Raw genomic sequence first — 17,521 nt, 5'->3', positions numbered from 1 at the left:
CCATCTGCAAAATGAAATGCCGTATAAATACTGAGTTGCTTTTTCAAAGGACTGCAGACGGTGTGTGCGGCCACAGGGAGGCGCTGTGCGGCTGCTGTGATACTAAACCAGCTCTCTCCTGGACTCACTGTGCTGCTACAGGCTGAGACATGATTCTGTCTGCTCGCCGCTTCATGCTTTTCAGGTCTGTAACTGCACAGACTGAACAGATAAACACACTGAGATGTATAGTGTCATGCAAAGAGTTCATGTTCAGCCCGCATGGGCTTACAAGACACCATAAAATCCAAACCAGCCAACACCCAAGTTCAAGATTTATGTTTTAAAACAACATTAACCCTTTAAAACCTGAGCAAATTCACTTTTTTTTTTCAAAAACATTAAAAGAATACATAAAGCAACCAAAAGAAGAAATGACAGAAAAACAAAAAAAAACAAAAAGAATTCAGTAAAAAGTAGGAAGATTACCTGAAAATTGGATTAAGACAAAAAAAAGTAAGCAGAAAAGACTGTTAAAAAAACATCAAGGCAATGACCTGGAAAAAGGTGTGTGTGTGTGTGTGTGTGTGCGTGTTGCACCAACGCAAAACACAATCCATCAGTAAACTGAACCAGCCAAGGAAACCATCTGACTCAAAGAGATGAGTAAGAGTAAAAATAATGACTTTATTGCATATATTAACATTTCTCAGGTTCAGAACAGTCACAGCAACAACACTGTGGTCCCTCACTCTGACATTAGTTATCATGACGGACTGTTTATAAAGACGGTCAACGTGACAGCTTCCTGTAAGAGACGCCAGTACAGGTCATAAGCCCCGCCCCCTCCATGGGCCCGACTGAAAAATAATTTAACGTGTAGTTTGAGTTGTGTTCATACTGTGGCTCCACCTCGTCATTGCTCCTGCACAGACTCTGGCTTCAAACCACATCACCATTACAAGATGACAGCTGGTCCTGGAGTTTTTGGCTTGATTTCTGTACAGTGGGAGACTTTGGAAACGTGTCGATCATCTTAATACACAGTCTGTGTGAGGGAGCACTGAGGATTACCTCAATGCAAAATAATGATTAATAATTTAAAAACACTATAAGAACAGTTGTTGAAAATAACCAACTGATAGAAATAATAAATTAATAAAATTAAGTGATGATAGTCTGAACAGTTGGTTTCCAGTGTGCAAACTTCAGCAGATGAATTTCTCAGGTGCCATTTCCGCTCAAGTTCAGATTAAGATACACAGCGTTCAGTCAAAAAGCTAAAAAAACGAAACTAAACAATAACCCGGTGACTGATCCATGTCCACACAAGTCAGTCGGTACGTTTACATGATGCTGAAAAAAAATGGAATTATTGTGTCAGTCCAACTAAAACTGGACTTTTAACTTTTATAAATCCCTCTGTCACACTTCCTGTCCTATCAAATAAAAGCTCAAAAAAAAGAATTCTTGAGGTCGCACTAACACACCTAGACACTGCAGTTCAGGGTCGACTTAGTCTCACGTATAAGCCTGAACTGAACCTGAACTGGTCCAGGTGTCCTGAACATGCTCCGTAGTTCTCACGGCGGGGTTTGACCCGGAAGTCAAAGAGCATATATTAGAAAAACGGGAGGAACATAACAGATAACTGTGGAAAAAAGAAGAGGAAAGGAGCGAAAACAAAGTTTGTATTAAATGTACAGCGCTGAAAAGTTAACCGTGTTTTCATGGTTCAACATGCAGCCTGTCTGTAGCTTGCTAACTTTTTTGGTCAGTGAAGTAATAGATCAACCTTAAGAAGGTCCGATAGCAACTAGCTGAAAGGGGACGTATCTCCACCTGCTGAGGAGGAGTCGGACATACTTCCATCAATAAATGGATTCTCCCCACTGCTTGCATACTGGGACAAGGACAGCAGTCCAATGAGATGATCCAGCCATAACTGTAGCTCCATTAAACTGTGCATGGAGACGTACTGAGTGGATCCAAATTTATTGCTAAAACTAGAAGTCCTAAGTGGTGTCTCATTTCACTTCCTCTAATGTTCCCCGTGATATCTGTCTCTAAAATACGAACATTACAGACAGTGATTTGTGTCTCATGACAGTGAATTCTTCAGTCTCCAGTCACATGAACCTTGTCATGACTCAGTCCAGCAGCTGACATCCAGCTCCCTGTCCTAACCTACAGTTCAGTGTGTCTCCAGTGGTCCTCTGTCTCAGTCCTCCTGTTGGTGCAGAGCTGCAGCTGTGGAGCCGCCTACATCAGTCTGTGAGGCTCCTCCCTGAAGCTGACGTCACAGAGCAGGGACAGATGGTCAGAGGGGTAGTGGTAGGAGGGGAGGCGGTCAGGCCCGATCTGCTCCTCTGTGGGAATGTCCAACAGGCAGTCCACACTCAAAGCATCATGGGTATACCAGATATAGTCCAGAGTGCTGCAGCTCTCTCCAGAGGGGCGGATCTTCCACGTGGTGTAGGCGGGCTCCGTCTTACCGTCACCACTCAGCAGCTTGTAGGCGGAGTCCAGCCCAAGAGCGGAGGAGCTGAAGCGGCGGTAAACGTCCTCTGAGGGCTCTGCGTTAAAGTCCCCGCACACCACCAGAGGGACGGTGCCTGCTGCCACCTTGTTCTGCTGGCTGCTGCCGCCTTGAGTGGTTATGCTGCGTAAACTCTGCAGTAAGTCAGCGCCCTGAGCGCTCCGCAGCCTCTCCCAGCCGCTGCGAGCTTTCAGGTGCGTGACGGCTACGCACAGCTGCCGGCCTGTCACCTGACAGCTCAGTGTCTGCACGATGGCGACCTGGTTGGTGGGCAGCATCATGGCCGACAGCCTCAGGTGAGCCGTGGCCTGGAGGGAGAAGCGTGAGCGGCGGTAAAAGAGAGCGCATCCGTCAGGGCCGTTATTCTGCTCCACGTCCAGACAGGGAGACCAGGGCTTGGCCAGGAAGCTGCCATGGTAACCCAGGCTGGCCAGGATTGGCTTGAAGGTGTCATAGTAGTGGTCCACTTCCTGCAGGCACAGGATGTCTGGGCTGTAGGTGAGGATCTCCTCCAGGATCAGGTACTTCCTCTCCTGCCAGTTGAGAGCGTCCAGAGGACAGCGGATGAAGCCGTCTTTCCCCTCACCGAGAGCTGCAAACACACAGACAGAGATCCATTTTTATGCCAGATTCATCCATGTTCATCCTCAGCTCACTGCAAAGCTCTGAGCTGAATGACAACACATCTTATTCAGAGGTCTGTAAAAACTTTATGGAGGTTCCTTCTCTTCATATGTCTCTGACTGATTCAGTCTGTCTGTCAAACTCGGTGCAGACTAACACAGATCGATGTTTGAGTGCTGCTTAGGAGGAGATGGATGGTAATTAGTGACGGGGCACACTGCATCTTGCCGCTTAAGAAGCTGAAATCGGCACAGTCACGTGGGTGTTGTGTTCCCATCAATGCTGATCAGAGCCGGAGATAAATACCTACGTCTACTGCAGCGTCATGTGACTGGGGGTGAATGCGCATTCTCATTGCATGAAAAAGCCAGACATTAGTGAGACTTTAGGTGTGACTCCAAAAAAGCTGGCTCGGAGCACAGAGAGAGTGAGACTGCATAAGCCCTGCCGCTTGTTCAAATATTACATTTTTTTTTTTACTGAGAACCTGAAGTACTGTACCCCATAAGTCACCAATACCAAATACTTTGTGCTAATACTGGAATCTGTTCATATGTGAACGGCACCCAACCCGAGTACAGTAGAGGTTTTTCAGTCTGGACCAACTGGTTGGCTGAATGGCACACAGAGACAGACACAGCCATCCACAGAGTCACGCTGCTATCACGGTTAAAAAGTAACAATTCCTGACTTTGAATACAATTTCTTATCTTCTCCAGTTCACTAGAATGTGGTTTATCTACAGTCATGTACCTTGTGCCAGTATGTTCCACTGCATGATCCGTATGGATGGGTTGTGCTTGTGGCTGCAGGGCGCCATGCCGCTGGGATAGACCAGATCCCGATGTGGCCGGGCCGGACGCCTCTGCAGTGCCTCCTCGCATTCTCTGAGCAGCTGGTCCGGGTCGATCTCAGCCAGGTCCTGGTCTGGGTTCTCCTCTGTGTACGGGTCTGGTTGGGCCAGGGGGGCGCTGTTCAGTGACTGGGCCAGTGTGCCAAACATCCTGCTGCTGCTGCCACCCATTGGACACACTGATGGAGAGGACACTGAGGAGAAATAAGCGGCGTCAGTACGGGAGCTCTGTGCTGCTGCTCATGCCAGACCAGGAGAGGCTGTAGCAGAACAATGTGAGTGGACTGCAAGTGTGCTTTCGTGCTGGACTGAACAAGTTGTGGTTATGAAGAAGCACCATGTGCTGTTTGCTCTGACGCTTCTGCTTCTGCTCTCCACGCTCCATGACAGGTAGAGGTATGAATCATGGGTATAAAATATTTTGGTCTGGTGGTGCCAAATGACTCCAGAGTTTCTGGAGACCATGCTTTGATAGTTTTTAGTGCCATTTTCACACTATGTCACAATACCCATAAGGCATTGAGAGAGGGAGTCACAACCCTCACACAGTGTTTGTGACTGTTTTGGATGTTCAGTGATGCCTGTGAAGCCAGTAAAAAACAAGCGTTGCCTCTATGACCCCAGCAGGCCGGAGGATGAGCCGCACTGAACTGAGAGACTTTACACACTCACCGCCAACATCAACACAGTCTGCACTGCAGACAGGACAAAGGTTTTGTTGCTATTTTGGTTGCTTTGGCAGTTCTAAGTTTGAGAACATTAAACATTTGTTCAGAGCACTCACTGAAGAGCTGAGCACCAGAAAACAGGTGACAGTCCAGTCCAGTACGTAACACTCGTCTCATTTTCAACAGACTGATATCAGCCTGATAGTTCTGTCCACTATATATATATATATATATATATATATATATACATATACAGAGACTTTAGGACTTTGGATATTTGTTTGTTGTTTTTTGCAAAGGACAAATGTAATTTCAATTTTTGTGAGAAAAAAATGAATGAATCAATAAATAGTTAGTATGCTCTGCTTCTGCTTCACAGGGCTTTGTCAGGCTATTATGAGCAGTACTAATTTGTCACTGATAATAAAAAATGATCACAAGCTGTAGTGTCACAAAAAGAGCATAGAAAGGTCACAGCTGACCCAGAGTTGAACCCTCTGCTGCAGCACAGAGCAGGCGAATGTCAATATCTTCCATAGTGAGGACACTTATCATTTCAGACACACCATCAAATAAACAGAGTAAGACTAAGATCTGTATTTTCCATATTACAATAATTTGCATATGCTTCTGCCCTATCTATCACTGCGTGAAGGAAAACAGTGCTGGAATTAATTTCATTGCTTTTTATGGACAGAGATATTCAGATATATTCTGAAAGTCACATTATCTGGAATGAATTAAAAACTGTTAGCTGAAAACACAACCACACAGAAATGTGTGTTTTAAATAGCCAAGTAAAATAATGTCATGTAATGCCTGGGTTATTATTTACTTAAACCACTGAATTTGGGACAGGCGTCTTTAAGGGACAGGTTTTTAATTACTTTCACACGAAATTCAGCAAAGATGTAAGTTCAGTCAAATTATACATTTAACCCTTTGAAACCTGAGCAAGTGGACTTTATTTTATTTATTTATTCAGAAATGTGAGAAGCTAATGAGCAACAAGAAAAGGAATGACCCAGAAGTTAGCAAGAAATCTCTTAAAAGTACAAGGAAATAACCTTAAACTCTGTCAAACAACCTCAACAAACAGAAAACCCAAAACAAACAAAAAAACAAAGTAAAACAAACAAGCAAGAAATGAAATGAAAGTTTAGCTCACTGGATATTTTTTAAGCTTTTTTTTTTTTTTTTTTTTTTTTTAAAGTTTTCTACATCTACTAATCTCTTTTTTTTGGCATCTCTCTTGTTTACTATGCTGATAATACCATCTTCTTTGGTGCCCAATGTGTCAGCAAAATGAAATGAATGATTCAATTGTTGAGAATCTAACCAAGATAACCATGTGTGCAGCATGTCCATACTGACAAAAGTTAACACATATACACATATTTGTGTGATCCAAGCAGCTAACTAACTGTAACTCCAATAACTTGTATAAAAATGAATTGTATGGTAACCAGACCAGTAATGGAGACCATTATTTGTCAAAATGTATAGTCACACCAGCTTGTAAAAGGGACAGGGTGTTTAATTAGCCTTATGTTTGAGGCTTTACAGTTAATAGTTGACAGTTCCAGGACCTTCATTACATCGATGCACATATCATACAACCCTATAATGCCATACATCTGTCTGCTGCACTGACTTGCAACATTGCCAATAAGACCTCATACTCCCAGAGATATGACAGCCAAACAGTCAGCCAGAAGCTGTGATGCTACACAAATATATCTCAGTGCACATCAGGTCCTGTCCTCCAACACTGCTGCTGGACACTCACCATCATCCTCTGCTTCCCTTCACAGCAGTAACCGTGACAACACTGTTAACAGACGGTCAGAGCCTCCCCTTCACCTCCTCTGCTGCCTGTCTGTCTCTCGTCTACTGCTCCTGTCATTCTCAGTATCTGTGTAGTATAAATGTCTCACCCATAGCTTCCATCTCTGCTCAAATGCTGTCCTCCCTCTTCTTCCTGTGTCTGAGGACCAGACAATCCACCTGTCATTCCCTCCTGCCCTGATATCCTGCTCCACTACATCCGTCTGTCTCCTCTCTCTTTCCGCGTTCTGACTCATCCTATATCTGTCTCGCCCTCCGAGACATCTGTCTCCCTCTCTCTGAATCATCAGTCTCTACCCCTCCCGCTCGCTGGCTGAGAGGGTGACCTCTAGAGAGCAGGGAGACACAGTGAGCCTGTCTCAGACATGGAGGGACAGAGAGAGACATGAGGACCAGTGAGGTTTCTTTATTATCAATATTGCAATGATGAGAGGTGCTGACTGTGGACAACAGGATGCTCTTTAGGGGGAAAAGAAAGATGAACATGAGAAAGAGGAGAGGTGTGTGTGTGTGTGTGTGTGTGTGTGTGTGTGTGTGTGTGTGTGTGAGAGTGTGTGTGTGTGTGTGTGTGTGTGTGTGATGAATGAGGATATTGCCTAACTATTTGAATAAGTAGGTGGGGTTTTGATAAGAATGGGCATGTTGTCTAACAGGTGTGGATGCCAGGGTACGCACGCACGCACGCACGCACGCACGCACGCACGCACGCACGCACGCACGCACGCACGCAAGTGTTCTGTGGATAGCTGAGGACAGAGGAGGACAGACAGGGAAGAGACAGAGTGAGGGTTGTCTCTCTGTTACTGCTGTACATTTTGTTAACCTGGTTAGTTCACTAATCAGATTTTGGGTCACTGTGCACTATTCCCTTCAGCTGTGGAACGCTAAAATACTACAGAAAAAAAGGATACTCGATTACTCGTGCATACACCTCAAAGGCCAAGGTAACATGTTAACCAAAATGCTCTTTTTCACTGCTTTTCATCACAAGTGTCCCCCTAAAAATGTTTTCATCATCATTTCATCTATAATTGTATGTTGTCAGCATACAATTTAGGAAATATGCTCATCACAGTTAGCCACAACCCAAAAATAACAGCTACAACTTTCTCCAAAAGCTAAAGCTATTTCATATGCAGTATTTCCCGTTGGCGTTGTCCTTCCTGGATCCCTTACAAGATGGCGGCAGAGATAACAAAGACGTTCCTCTTTCCATCTCGTGACGAGCCTAACTTAAGCGGATTGTAAAATATCGGGTATGGAATTCATCTGCAGATGCTCCGGTTCAAAATGAGACCAAACCTTTCTATGGCTGTCAGTTTTTGAGTCACGACAAAGGCCAAAAAGTGGCATGCAACAGACAACGAGGCTTCTTTTTCAGCTGCGAGGTTTCCAGAAATGCTTTTCGCTCTGTGCTTAGCAACATGAGTTTGTTGAGGACGTTGTGGCCCTGACCAGCTGGCTACGAGGAGTGAGAAGTCAGCAGTCAATAATGGCATCAAACAGCCATTAAATCCGGTTTTTCAACAATCCTGAATTACCGCGACCATGAGAGGTCCTTGAGCAGAACGTTGTAAATGTGAACACAAAATATTCGGCTGATGGGTCCAGTAGTATGAGCTGTGGACAAACAGATAAAGACTCTCACATGACCAAACGCATGATGATCCCCTCCACACTTATTACTGACAGACACCACAAACTGTGGTCCTGAAACCACCAGACAATTTCATCAGGTCCACTCAGACAGTGGAATGTCTTCCATCATATGTAGTTATGGCGATTCCAAAAGTCTGAAAGCTGATGCCTTTGACGATGATAATGTCTTCAGTCATACAATCTCAGGGGAGTGCCACTGACTGGACCAGATTTCATAACACTCTGGGCCACATGCTAAGAATACACCTACAGATACAAATATCAAACAAAGTGGACAAGGCAAAACACACAAACACACACACACACACACACATATGCATACATACATACACAGTTTTCAGTCTGTCCACTGGTTATCCACCTCACGCTCTTGGTCTCTTCCTGCCTGTGCTCCTCTCGGTCATCCTCTGCTCTCCCAGGACCTAGACTGAGTGGGAGCACGCAGTGTGCTGGACGTGACGATGGAGGGACAATGTGACTCTCATGAGACAGTCCCGCTGAATGCTGGATCAAGGAGCTGAATCACGCATTAACTAGCCCATTCAAGAAAGCTCTGTCTAACCCACCCACACCCACACACACACACACACACACACACACACTCTGCAGCGTAGACAATTCAGGAAGGAAACTCAGTAGAGAAGAATGTCAGTGATACTTGAGTCACTGGTAGCCACATTGTCTTTGTTTGCATTGTACATTCAGTGTACAGTATGTCCTCTGACAGCACTCATAAGACACCAGAAAAGAAGGCGAGTGTGCCCCGCTGCCAAAATGCCAACAGTTACTGTAGACAGTAGATAAATAGAAAAAGCAACAGAAACAGACACAGTGGCCTCAGTATAAAGTTGTTGCTAGCAAAGTGAGTTACGGACCAATCAAATCTTTATTTATGCATCAGGAAACCTACAAATCAGAGTAACACCACTTAATTTAAACACAAAGTGTAGTTTTCCTCTGTGTGCCAAAGAAAGGAGCACGTGGTGGCAGAAGTCCAGCTGGAGGACTGAGTGAAGCTGCTGCTGAATAATCAAGCAGACCGCACACATGCGGATCAAATTCCAGCTCATCATCGTCTCCTCTGCTGCGGCAAACACATGGCAAGTAAGTGAATTACCAGAGTGACATATTAGATTAGGTGGTACAGGCTGGAAAATGAATCAAGGATTGTCCTGTATTTCTGTGACATTCATCACAGACTGTGCTCTGTGCAGCTGCAGAATCCCACTGAAAGCTGTGTGATATGACAAAATGTATCATTTGATGATTAAAAAACAAAAAGTCCATCGTTCTATCATATTATGCTATATTGTCTATTTAATTTATGCCATCTGATAACGCTTTGCATCCATCCACGTGGCTGCAGGGGCGTCTACACAATGCACGGCACCAAGCAAACAAACATGGCGGAGCTGGAAAGCGATACTGGTGTTTTGATATAATACCGTCATTCATTCAAGGGGCAGCCCTAATATGGTCATCCATACTCTATCGTCCAAATATGGTCACTTCTGGCTCCAAAGATGTACGAAGGCGACAGCCAAAATGACGAAGCTTCAAAACTGGAGTCCACAAACCAATGAGTGACTTCACTGTGTTTCCATCCTTTCTTTGATACAGTCAGACTGCGGCTGAAATCTCTGATAATCTTCACTAAAATCTTGTCATGTTTGACCACTTACAAAGATCAGCTGTTTTCACCACATCTGATCAAGCGAGTGCGTAGTAAATGTTATTCTCTCTGATTCTTTCATGTCATAACTGTTCTAACAGTCCTAACCTCGTCACCGTCCTCAGATCAGGCTCAGGCTGAAGTTTTAGCCCTGTTGTGTTGATGCTGCCAAACTAACTCTGGGGATTTAACCTTTGAAGGAAGATGATATAGGCCTGACTGATTTATGTAAGCACAGCATGCACTCTCTTGATAGTTATGTAAGTGGAACTGACCAATCCCATTACAGATGTAGGCCAGTAAAGATCTGCTTGGAGTTAGATTAAGAGTTTCAGCCTCCAGAGAAACAGAAACTATTAAAGTTTCTAATTTAGGGCAGCAGTTTGCTGACAGAGGCCACGAGGGACTGTGCATGAGGGTGTGTGTGCGTGTTTACTGCAGGCGTGACCTGATCACAGGCATGAAATCAGAAACCTGACGTGATTCCTTGTGACAACACCTAGACTAGACAAACCTTTAACCTGGTCAGACCTGCTTAAAGATGTTCATCATCATCAGGCTTCATTTGGACAGTCATGTAACAGGCATGTGTCCGTTTTACAGTACAAACTTACACATCATCGTGTGGCGCTTGGTTTTTACCAAGAATATGCTATACTATGAATATTGCTCCTAAAATAATCAGGTGAACATAAACACAACAAGGAATGAAAGCGTCGCTCTGGAGCTTCTGGGTGGTTCTGTTCACAATATCAATTTAATTCAGATTCAAAAAATTCCATCAAATCTAAACCCAATGTACTGTCAAAGCAAACCTGGATCAACGGTACTGTTCTAGTCTAGTGCATTCAGACACGTTTTACAAGTGTTTGAGCCTTTAACCCCCAGCAAACTGCTGTGACTTCTTTCAAAAATATGGAAATCAAGGTAATGCAAACTGCAATTTTTTTTTTTTTTAGCAGATTTTGATTTTTTTTTTTTAAATGAGGGAAGAATCCATAGAACTGTATTCAAAATGATTTTTATAGAATTATCATATATTACTTTAAATTTAGATAATTTCCATGTTGTTGTTTTTTTCGTTTGTTTGTTTATCTTTTTTTACTTTCCCATTCTTTTGTTAATTTGTTTTATTGCCTTTTTCCTCTTATAATTTTCTTGTACTTTTCACTATTTTTTTGCTAATGTCAAAAGTTTCAAAGGGTTAACCTTGTCTTGTCACTGTCTGATCTTAACCTAAATCAGCAGTCCGTTCTTTAATAGTGTCGACTGCCACTTTATGTCAAATTCTCTCTTCCTTGAGGGAACATCTTTGTACTGCAGGATGGTGGTTTCCTGGTGCAGCAGTCTTTCCTCTATCTAAAGCCGGCAGGTGAATGGAGTGTATGAACCCGTCAGCAGCAGGCTGAGCTCTGGCTCTCCACACAGTCCTATCAGCCTGTTGGTCAAACAATGAAGTGAGGCACTGAATGCGGTGTGATAAGAAGAGCAGTGTCATGGTTTGCAGTGGCAGGAAGGAAGCAGAGGCTGCTGGAGCAGATTAGCAGAAAGAGGTACCTGCTTAAGAGCCACATCAAGAACATCCTGTATCCAGTTTTAGAGAGGGAATAAATAGAAGAGGTGACTGAGCAGGAGCAGTGCAGGGCCAAGGAGCACCGCCAATAGAAACTCAAAGAGGTCATGTTCCTCATTTCATTAGAGGTTCTGTTTGATTTAGGATGTGAGAATCTCCAAATACAGCCACACATTAAAAAATGTACTAACAGCTGAATGAGGATAACTGTCAAGTTGAGGATTGTTAATGATCGTCACATACTGGCAGGAAAAATCCATTTTCTTGTTCACACTAAAACAAGTCATCCAAATGATTTGACAGAAAACTAATGATAACAAATTAAATTCATAACAATTTTGATGACTAATTAATTGTGTGTCTTTTATCAGGAAAAAAATAATTTACAGATTCCATCTTAAAGGTATACTCTGCAGGATTTCCCTGATAAAAGTATTGATGAACACTGAAATGATCCCCCTCAGTCATCACTGATGACACTCTAAGTGTGTGGCTGTGTATTTCTCTGCAGACTGCCTGGATTCTCCTGGACGCAGGTGATGTTGGGACTTTATATAAAAGGTAGCGACCAATGTACTGTAAGCAGCATGCATCCAAGAGGAGGCGACTAAATTAAGACACGGCTCAGAAATACACAAATGGAGCGAGGTGAAACAGCAAGTGGACAAAGCTTGTTCCAAAAGTAAAGCTGTTTTTTTCCCTTTTATATGCTTGCAAACTGAGTTAGAGCTTAAATGTTCAGTCGAATAATTGATACTTTGATCAACAGAAAATTAATCAGCATCTATTCTTAATTTCATTTTTTCTTTTTTTTTCCAAGAAAAAATGCCTGAAATTTGTTGGCTGCAGCATCTCAAATGTGAAGATTTTCTAATTTTTTTTATCTTTCAGTAAACTAAATATCTTTGTTAACTCTTGGTTTGACATAAGACATTTGAGGATGTCACTTTTAGAAATAATGAAAGAAATGTTCTACATTTTTTTGACATTTCATGATCAACTAAATTACTGAATTCACCAGAGGAGACATTTTGAACATTTAATAATTCACTTTCAAACAACTGGAATGTTTTGAAGAGATGGAGCAGCATCTCTTTATGAAATATGCAGGAGACGCTGGTTAAACTTAGAAAGCAGGGACTAAAACAAAAACAGTCAATCTCTGTGTGTGTCATATACTTGGCCAATCACACTTACTTTGACTTTGATCATTAACAATGAGTCAGTCAGTCAGTAAGTATTGTGCCAGTGTTTTTTGTCCTGGAGATGCCAGGTGGCAGCTTTTTTGAAAGAAGTGTTACTTCATAAAAATGCGTGTATAATCACGACTTAGATATATAAAAACTTAGTCTGGAAGTATTAGGGTTAGTAAATGCAGCTTTTACTTTGTTCAGAAGGTGGCATGACTTACAATGTTCAGGAACACATCATGTGTCCTGTCTAACCAGCCATTTGGCAACATTTCCTGCTGCCTCAGCAGTATTTTGTTATAAATGAGTATTTTGGTTTGTTCCTACAGGTAGAGGTTAGCGAGGCCTCCATGGAGGGGAAGGAACCCTGAGGGGAGATGGCTGTTACATCATCAGCCAATGATCACAAACACGTGCTCACATTCATGTGTGCTGTCTGACTTTAAAGAAAAACGGTGCACCTCTAAAATATCTTCAAATATCTGGAATCATTAATGTCTTGATATGGAAAATCCTGATAAACTAAGATTAAGTTTTATCATCAAAATCTCAGCTTCACTTCCACATTACATTTATATTAGCATAAGGTCAAATGAAAAAAAGGACATTAGGGAAAATGGGACAAATAGGGTTTTGCATCTTTGCCTTTTAGAAAAATAGCAGCCAGTCACCAAAATGTTCACAAGGTGTTGCTATGTGATTTATATGAAACAATCATTTTTCTTGGATTGTTATAACTAGTATGGACAGAGCAAAGAGCTAAAAAAAGACCATTCAAGGACTTGCCGGGAAAGCCATGTGGCATGTTGGTTTTCTCATGTTGGTCATAAGAGTCCAGAAGCTAAAACAGTAAGGGCATAACAACAAAAATGGTTGTAGGATGATGCGTTTTATTAAATGTCTGACTCATAATCAAAATATTTCCGTACCACTCTTTACTATTCATGGGAATGGGTTTACAGTGAGTATTTAATGCATTCAGTTAGAATGGGACAAATATGCTAATATGCTAATAACGCTAAAACAGAACATTTTTCTTAAGTAAAACCAGTATTTATTATAGTATTTATTAATACTTATAATATAAATACGTATATTCAATATTAATACAAATATATAATATTTATTATTTACATATAAATATTAAATACTTAAAATATATTATAGTATAAATATCATAATAACAGTATTTATTCTTTGTTTTAAACTTGTTTTCTGACTATCAGATGCCATAAAATTGTAAATTATGCTATTTTGTGCCAAATGTCACATTTCATTTTAAGTATTTTTGTCATGTCAGCCACAATACTCAAGTATTACCCATAAGTGTTACACACATGTATGTCCATTGTAAACAATATGGCACCAATGAAATAGGCTACAAAAGAACAGGGCAGAAAAGTTGGACAATTTTCTTTCATGAATTGCTACAGTCTACATTCATAATTTAAAGAAATTATAACTAAACTTATATGTGGATTTAATCATTTAACAAACAAACATGACTCTCCCATTTTACCTGAACATGCATTGGAGTGAGGCTGGGGTTCTCGGTGTGTTTGAAAGACCAACGCTTTGTCATTATTTTATGTGCCTACATATTTTCCTTATAGAAACACAGCAGAGAACCATATGGAGCTAGTCTTCAGAGTCTCAACTTGTTTTCTTGATAATCTACCAAAAAATGTCCCACATAACCCAACTTAGCCCTACACCAGTGGATTGTTTCATCAGCCACACTTCGAGTCATGGAAAACACTAATGAGTCCGCGCACCTTTAACCCTTAGGGCCAACTTTATTATTACTCACACTCGTATCGCTCTGCACACAAAATGCTCTTTTCAAAATCAAGCTTTAAAAAATATCAAACATTAATAATATTTTCTGCTTTACCTGAGTTAATTTTTAACCAAATCAGTCCTCATCATAAATAAAATTATGATGTCACTATGTTTTTAAATGAAAAAAACAACAACCCCAAAACAAATTACAAGAATGATCAAAAGAATGATTTTCAATATATTAAGTGCAAAGTAATTATCATTTTGGATGATCAGGACAATGTCAATGATTGGCAGCAACATTGACTGTGACAGTGCACCTAGTGGAAATAACATGTATTTTATCCATATGCTAAATACGGTTAAAGATAAATAAAATACAGACCTCATCAGCTGGAAAATAGTGAAAATGACAAATTCCAAAGCAAAAACCCAGAATGACATCAAGGAATAACACAATGAATGTTTTTGTGCTCTGGTGGCTGTGGGATCAAAAATGTCAAGTTTGAATGGATTTCAATGGAGCATTTTTTGCAGGTAACTGTCGGAATGCAACAATTTAGTTTCCACAGTGTATTTTAGACTTATTGTAGGAGCTGAGCTCGAAATTCAGACATTAAAACAAAAATCTTGCCAAAAGTTATGCCATATGCATGAAAACGGCCTATATAAGAATATTTTTAAAAAATAGAAAAGAAAAGAGGAGAATGAAAAGTGCGTACAAGCGTGCCAAAGAGTACCTAAGGGTTAATGTTCAAATAGTCTAAATGTAAGTGAGAAAGATCAGTTCGGGTCAAAGTATCACTGCTGGTGAGTACAGGTTCAAACAGTGAGGTGTTCCGGGAGGTGGACGGTAGGCCTACCTTGTGCTACCCCGGCTGTGGATGCTCCACTCGGCTTCAGTTGAGGACAGGTGCCTTTGACTCCCCCTCCTCCTTCACCGGCGTGAAGGTACCGTGTTCCCGCCGGGGCTGACACCGGTCCCGGTGAGAACGGTCTCCTGGCTGTCGCCCCCCCGCGCGAGGACACACGCAGCTGGCTGAGTAACGCCGAACAGCGACGAGCTGGATTCATTCTTCACTGACCTGAGTCTGCCGGACAACGAGCTGAAAGTTACCGGCGATGTTACCGCTGTCTTTTCTCCCGAACTATAGAAACCGAGCCATTTATCCAGCGAAAAGCTTGAGAATGTTCCCCACACGCGGTTTAACACGGTAAACTTCCTTTTGTCTTTCCGCTTTGAAGGTAACTGAAAGCCGGCAAAAGTTACATCATTTTTTCTGGTGAGTCACGGAACTTCAGCTGTAGAGAGGGTAGCCAACAATGGACTAGTCCAAAATACTTTACCGAGGGCTCCAAAACACGTCAGAACTAACTGTTTACTATAACAAGTGAACACAGTTCTTTGTAGATGTACCTGACTGTTTAACTTTCCTTCGCAAACGGATTCACTTCTTATTTTTAAAAAAGCTTCATACCGTGCTCCCCTCATGCCGACAGTGGCTTCGGCCGCCCTGGCGTTTGTACCAAAGAGGCGGTGACCTGCGAAGGAGGGCGTTAACGTTTCCTTAACAAGCAAATCAGCTCTTAGTGCGCTTATTCGTAAGCAGAACAGCTCTGACGTCAATAGGACGCCTCTCACGTCTGTTCCCAGCACTGTCTGCATAGGTAATTTATAACAGATCCGTGGCGTAGGTGGTTCTCCTCAAAAGATATCACCTAGGTTCCCCTGAGAACTCGTCCTGTAGACCGATTCATAAGAACAGCGTGGCCTAAATGAGCCAACACACTGCCAGCATGTAGACAGTGAGCGCGGTGAAGGACAGCAGGAGACGTTCATTTTATTTTTTATTTTTCATAATAAAATGTTTGGGCGATAGGTGACAGCTGTTACTATAACTGAGGTCTTGATTTTATAGAAATGATAACGTAAATCCTATATAGTCCACAAAGTCATCTGAATCTGGTTTTCCTCTGCGTTTTTTAAAACCCAAAACGCGAGTTAGTAAGCTTTATGTAAATGGGAACTGCAAATTTCAGATGACAGTGGGGAAGTACTGTTTGACCCTTTTAAACCTGAGGAAATCGGCTTGATTTAATTTAAAAACATGGGAAGAAAACAATGAACAATGAAAAAAGAAATGTCCCCCAAATCAACAACAAATTAGTAAAAAGTACAAGAAAATGACATGAAAAAAAAAATCAACAAAAAAAGAAACCAGAATAAGAAACAAAATAAGACAACAAGACTGGAAAGGGTGCATGAAAATCGTAATAGTTTTGTAACATAGTTCTAAATATGTACTTACATGAATATTATTTTTTCCCTAGCTTTTTAAAAAATAATTTTCTTCGTCTAGTAATTTCTGCAATTTTAGGAACATTTCTTGCCTTTTTCCCCATGTTTTTTTAAAGAAATAATTTGTGTTTTAAGGTTTTAATACTGAGAGCTGCACAGGAAAAAAGAAAAGTGATGCTGCTCCAGGATTCAAAGCGTTAAATAACAAAGCCTCATTTCCCCCATTATACATTTAGTAAAGTTGCCATTTGCACTGTTGCTTCATTACAAGAAAATGGTCACAGCTTACACAAAACTGAAAAGTCTTTTTCTATAAATGATCCTCCTACAGCCCCTCTTCACTGTTCCTGTTTAAATCTGATCTGGAGTTCGTTGAGGCCAGTCTAATGTTCTAAAGTCATTATGTAACCAGGTGAAGGGTCAGTGGTGTCAGGAGCCACAGCTGTTTCTCGGTTAATTATTCATCAACTCCAGCGACAAAACAGTGATTTCAAGGTAGCACGGGTTGTTCCAGGTTTGTTTTCAAAGAACAGTGCAGCACATGTATGTAAAGCCTACATAATATATACGTCATAACACCAAAAAACACAAGCAAAGAAAACAAGCGAAAACCATAACAGTTCTTAAGACTTAAAACAGAAGCTCCACTGACTGCAAATACAGTTTTAGAGCTAAAGTACATATCCTTGTATTTACTTATTTAATCAGATTACCACTTTTTGGTCACTTATGGTCACAAAAAACTTGATGGGTCTTTCTTTCTTTTTCTTTTTCTTTTAGCTTGATCTTGTTTCAACTCACATTAGCAAATGTCAAGCAGCAGGCAGAAGATGTT

The 17,521-nt window shown here is 41.6% G+C and overlaps 1 protein-coding gene across 3 annotated transcripts; it reads right to left on the bottom strand.

Moving 5' to 3' along the window:
- Positions 1 to 646: 646 nt before the first annotated feature.
- Positions 647 to 15,921, bottom strand: nocta (nocturnin a). Of its 3 annotated transcripts, none has more exons than XM_042492816.2 (3): positions 15,251 to 15,921; positions 3,896 to 4,189; positions 647 to 3,110 (listed from the first exon to the last, which is right to left on the bottom strand). In XM_042492816.2, exons 1-3 carry the CDS (start codon positions 15,459 to 15,461, stop codon positions 2,242 to 2,244), a joined length of 1,374 nt encoding a protein of 457 aa, XP_042348750.2. In that variant the 5' UTR covers positions 15,462 to 15,921; the 3' UTR covers positions 647 to 2,241. The 3 variants fall into 3 exon arrangements, with proteins under 3 accessions (XP_042348750.2, XP_087937524.1, XP_087937525.1); XM_088081398.1 differs by lacking the exon at positions 15,251 to 15,921 and adding an exon at positions 6,601 to 7,026; XM_088081399.1 differs by lacking the exon at positions 15,251 to 15,921 and adding an exon at positions 6,453 to 6,573.
- Positions 15,922 to 17,521: the final 1,600 nt, after the last annotated feature.

This window comes from Plectropomus leopardus, chromosome 8 (assembly GCF_026936395.1).
Source record: "Plectropomus leopardus strain MGB_pleo_1.0 chromosome 8, ASM2693639v1, whole genome shotgun sequence".
NCBI classification, from domain to species: domain Eukaryota; kingdom Metazoa; phylum Chordata; class Actinopteri; order Perciformes; family Serranidae; genus Plectropomus; species Plectropomus leopardus.
This window is presented reverse-complemented; position numbering and strand designations above follow the sequence as displayed.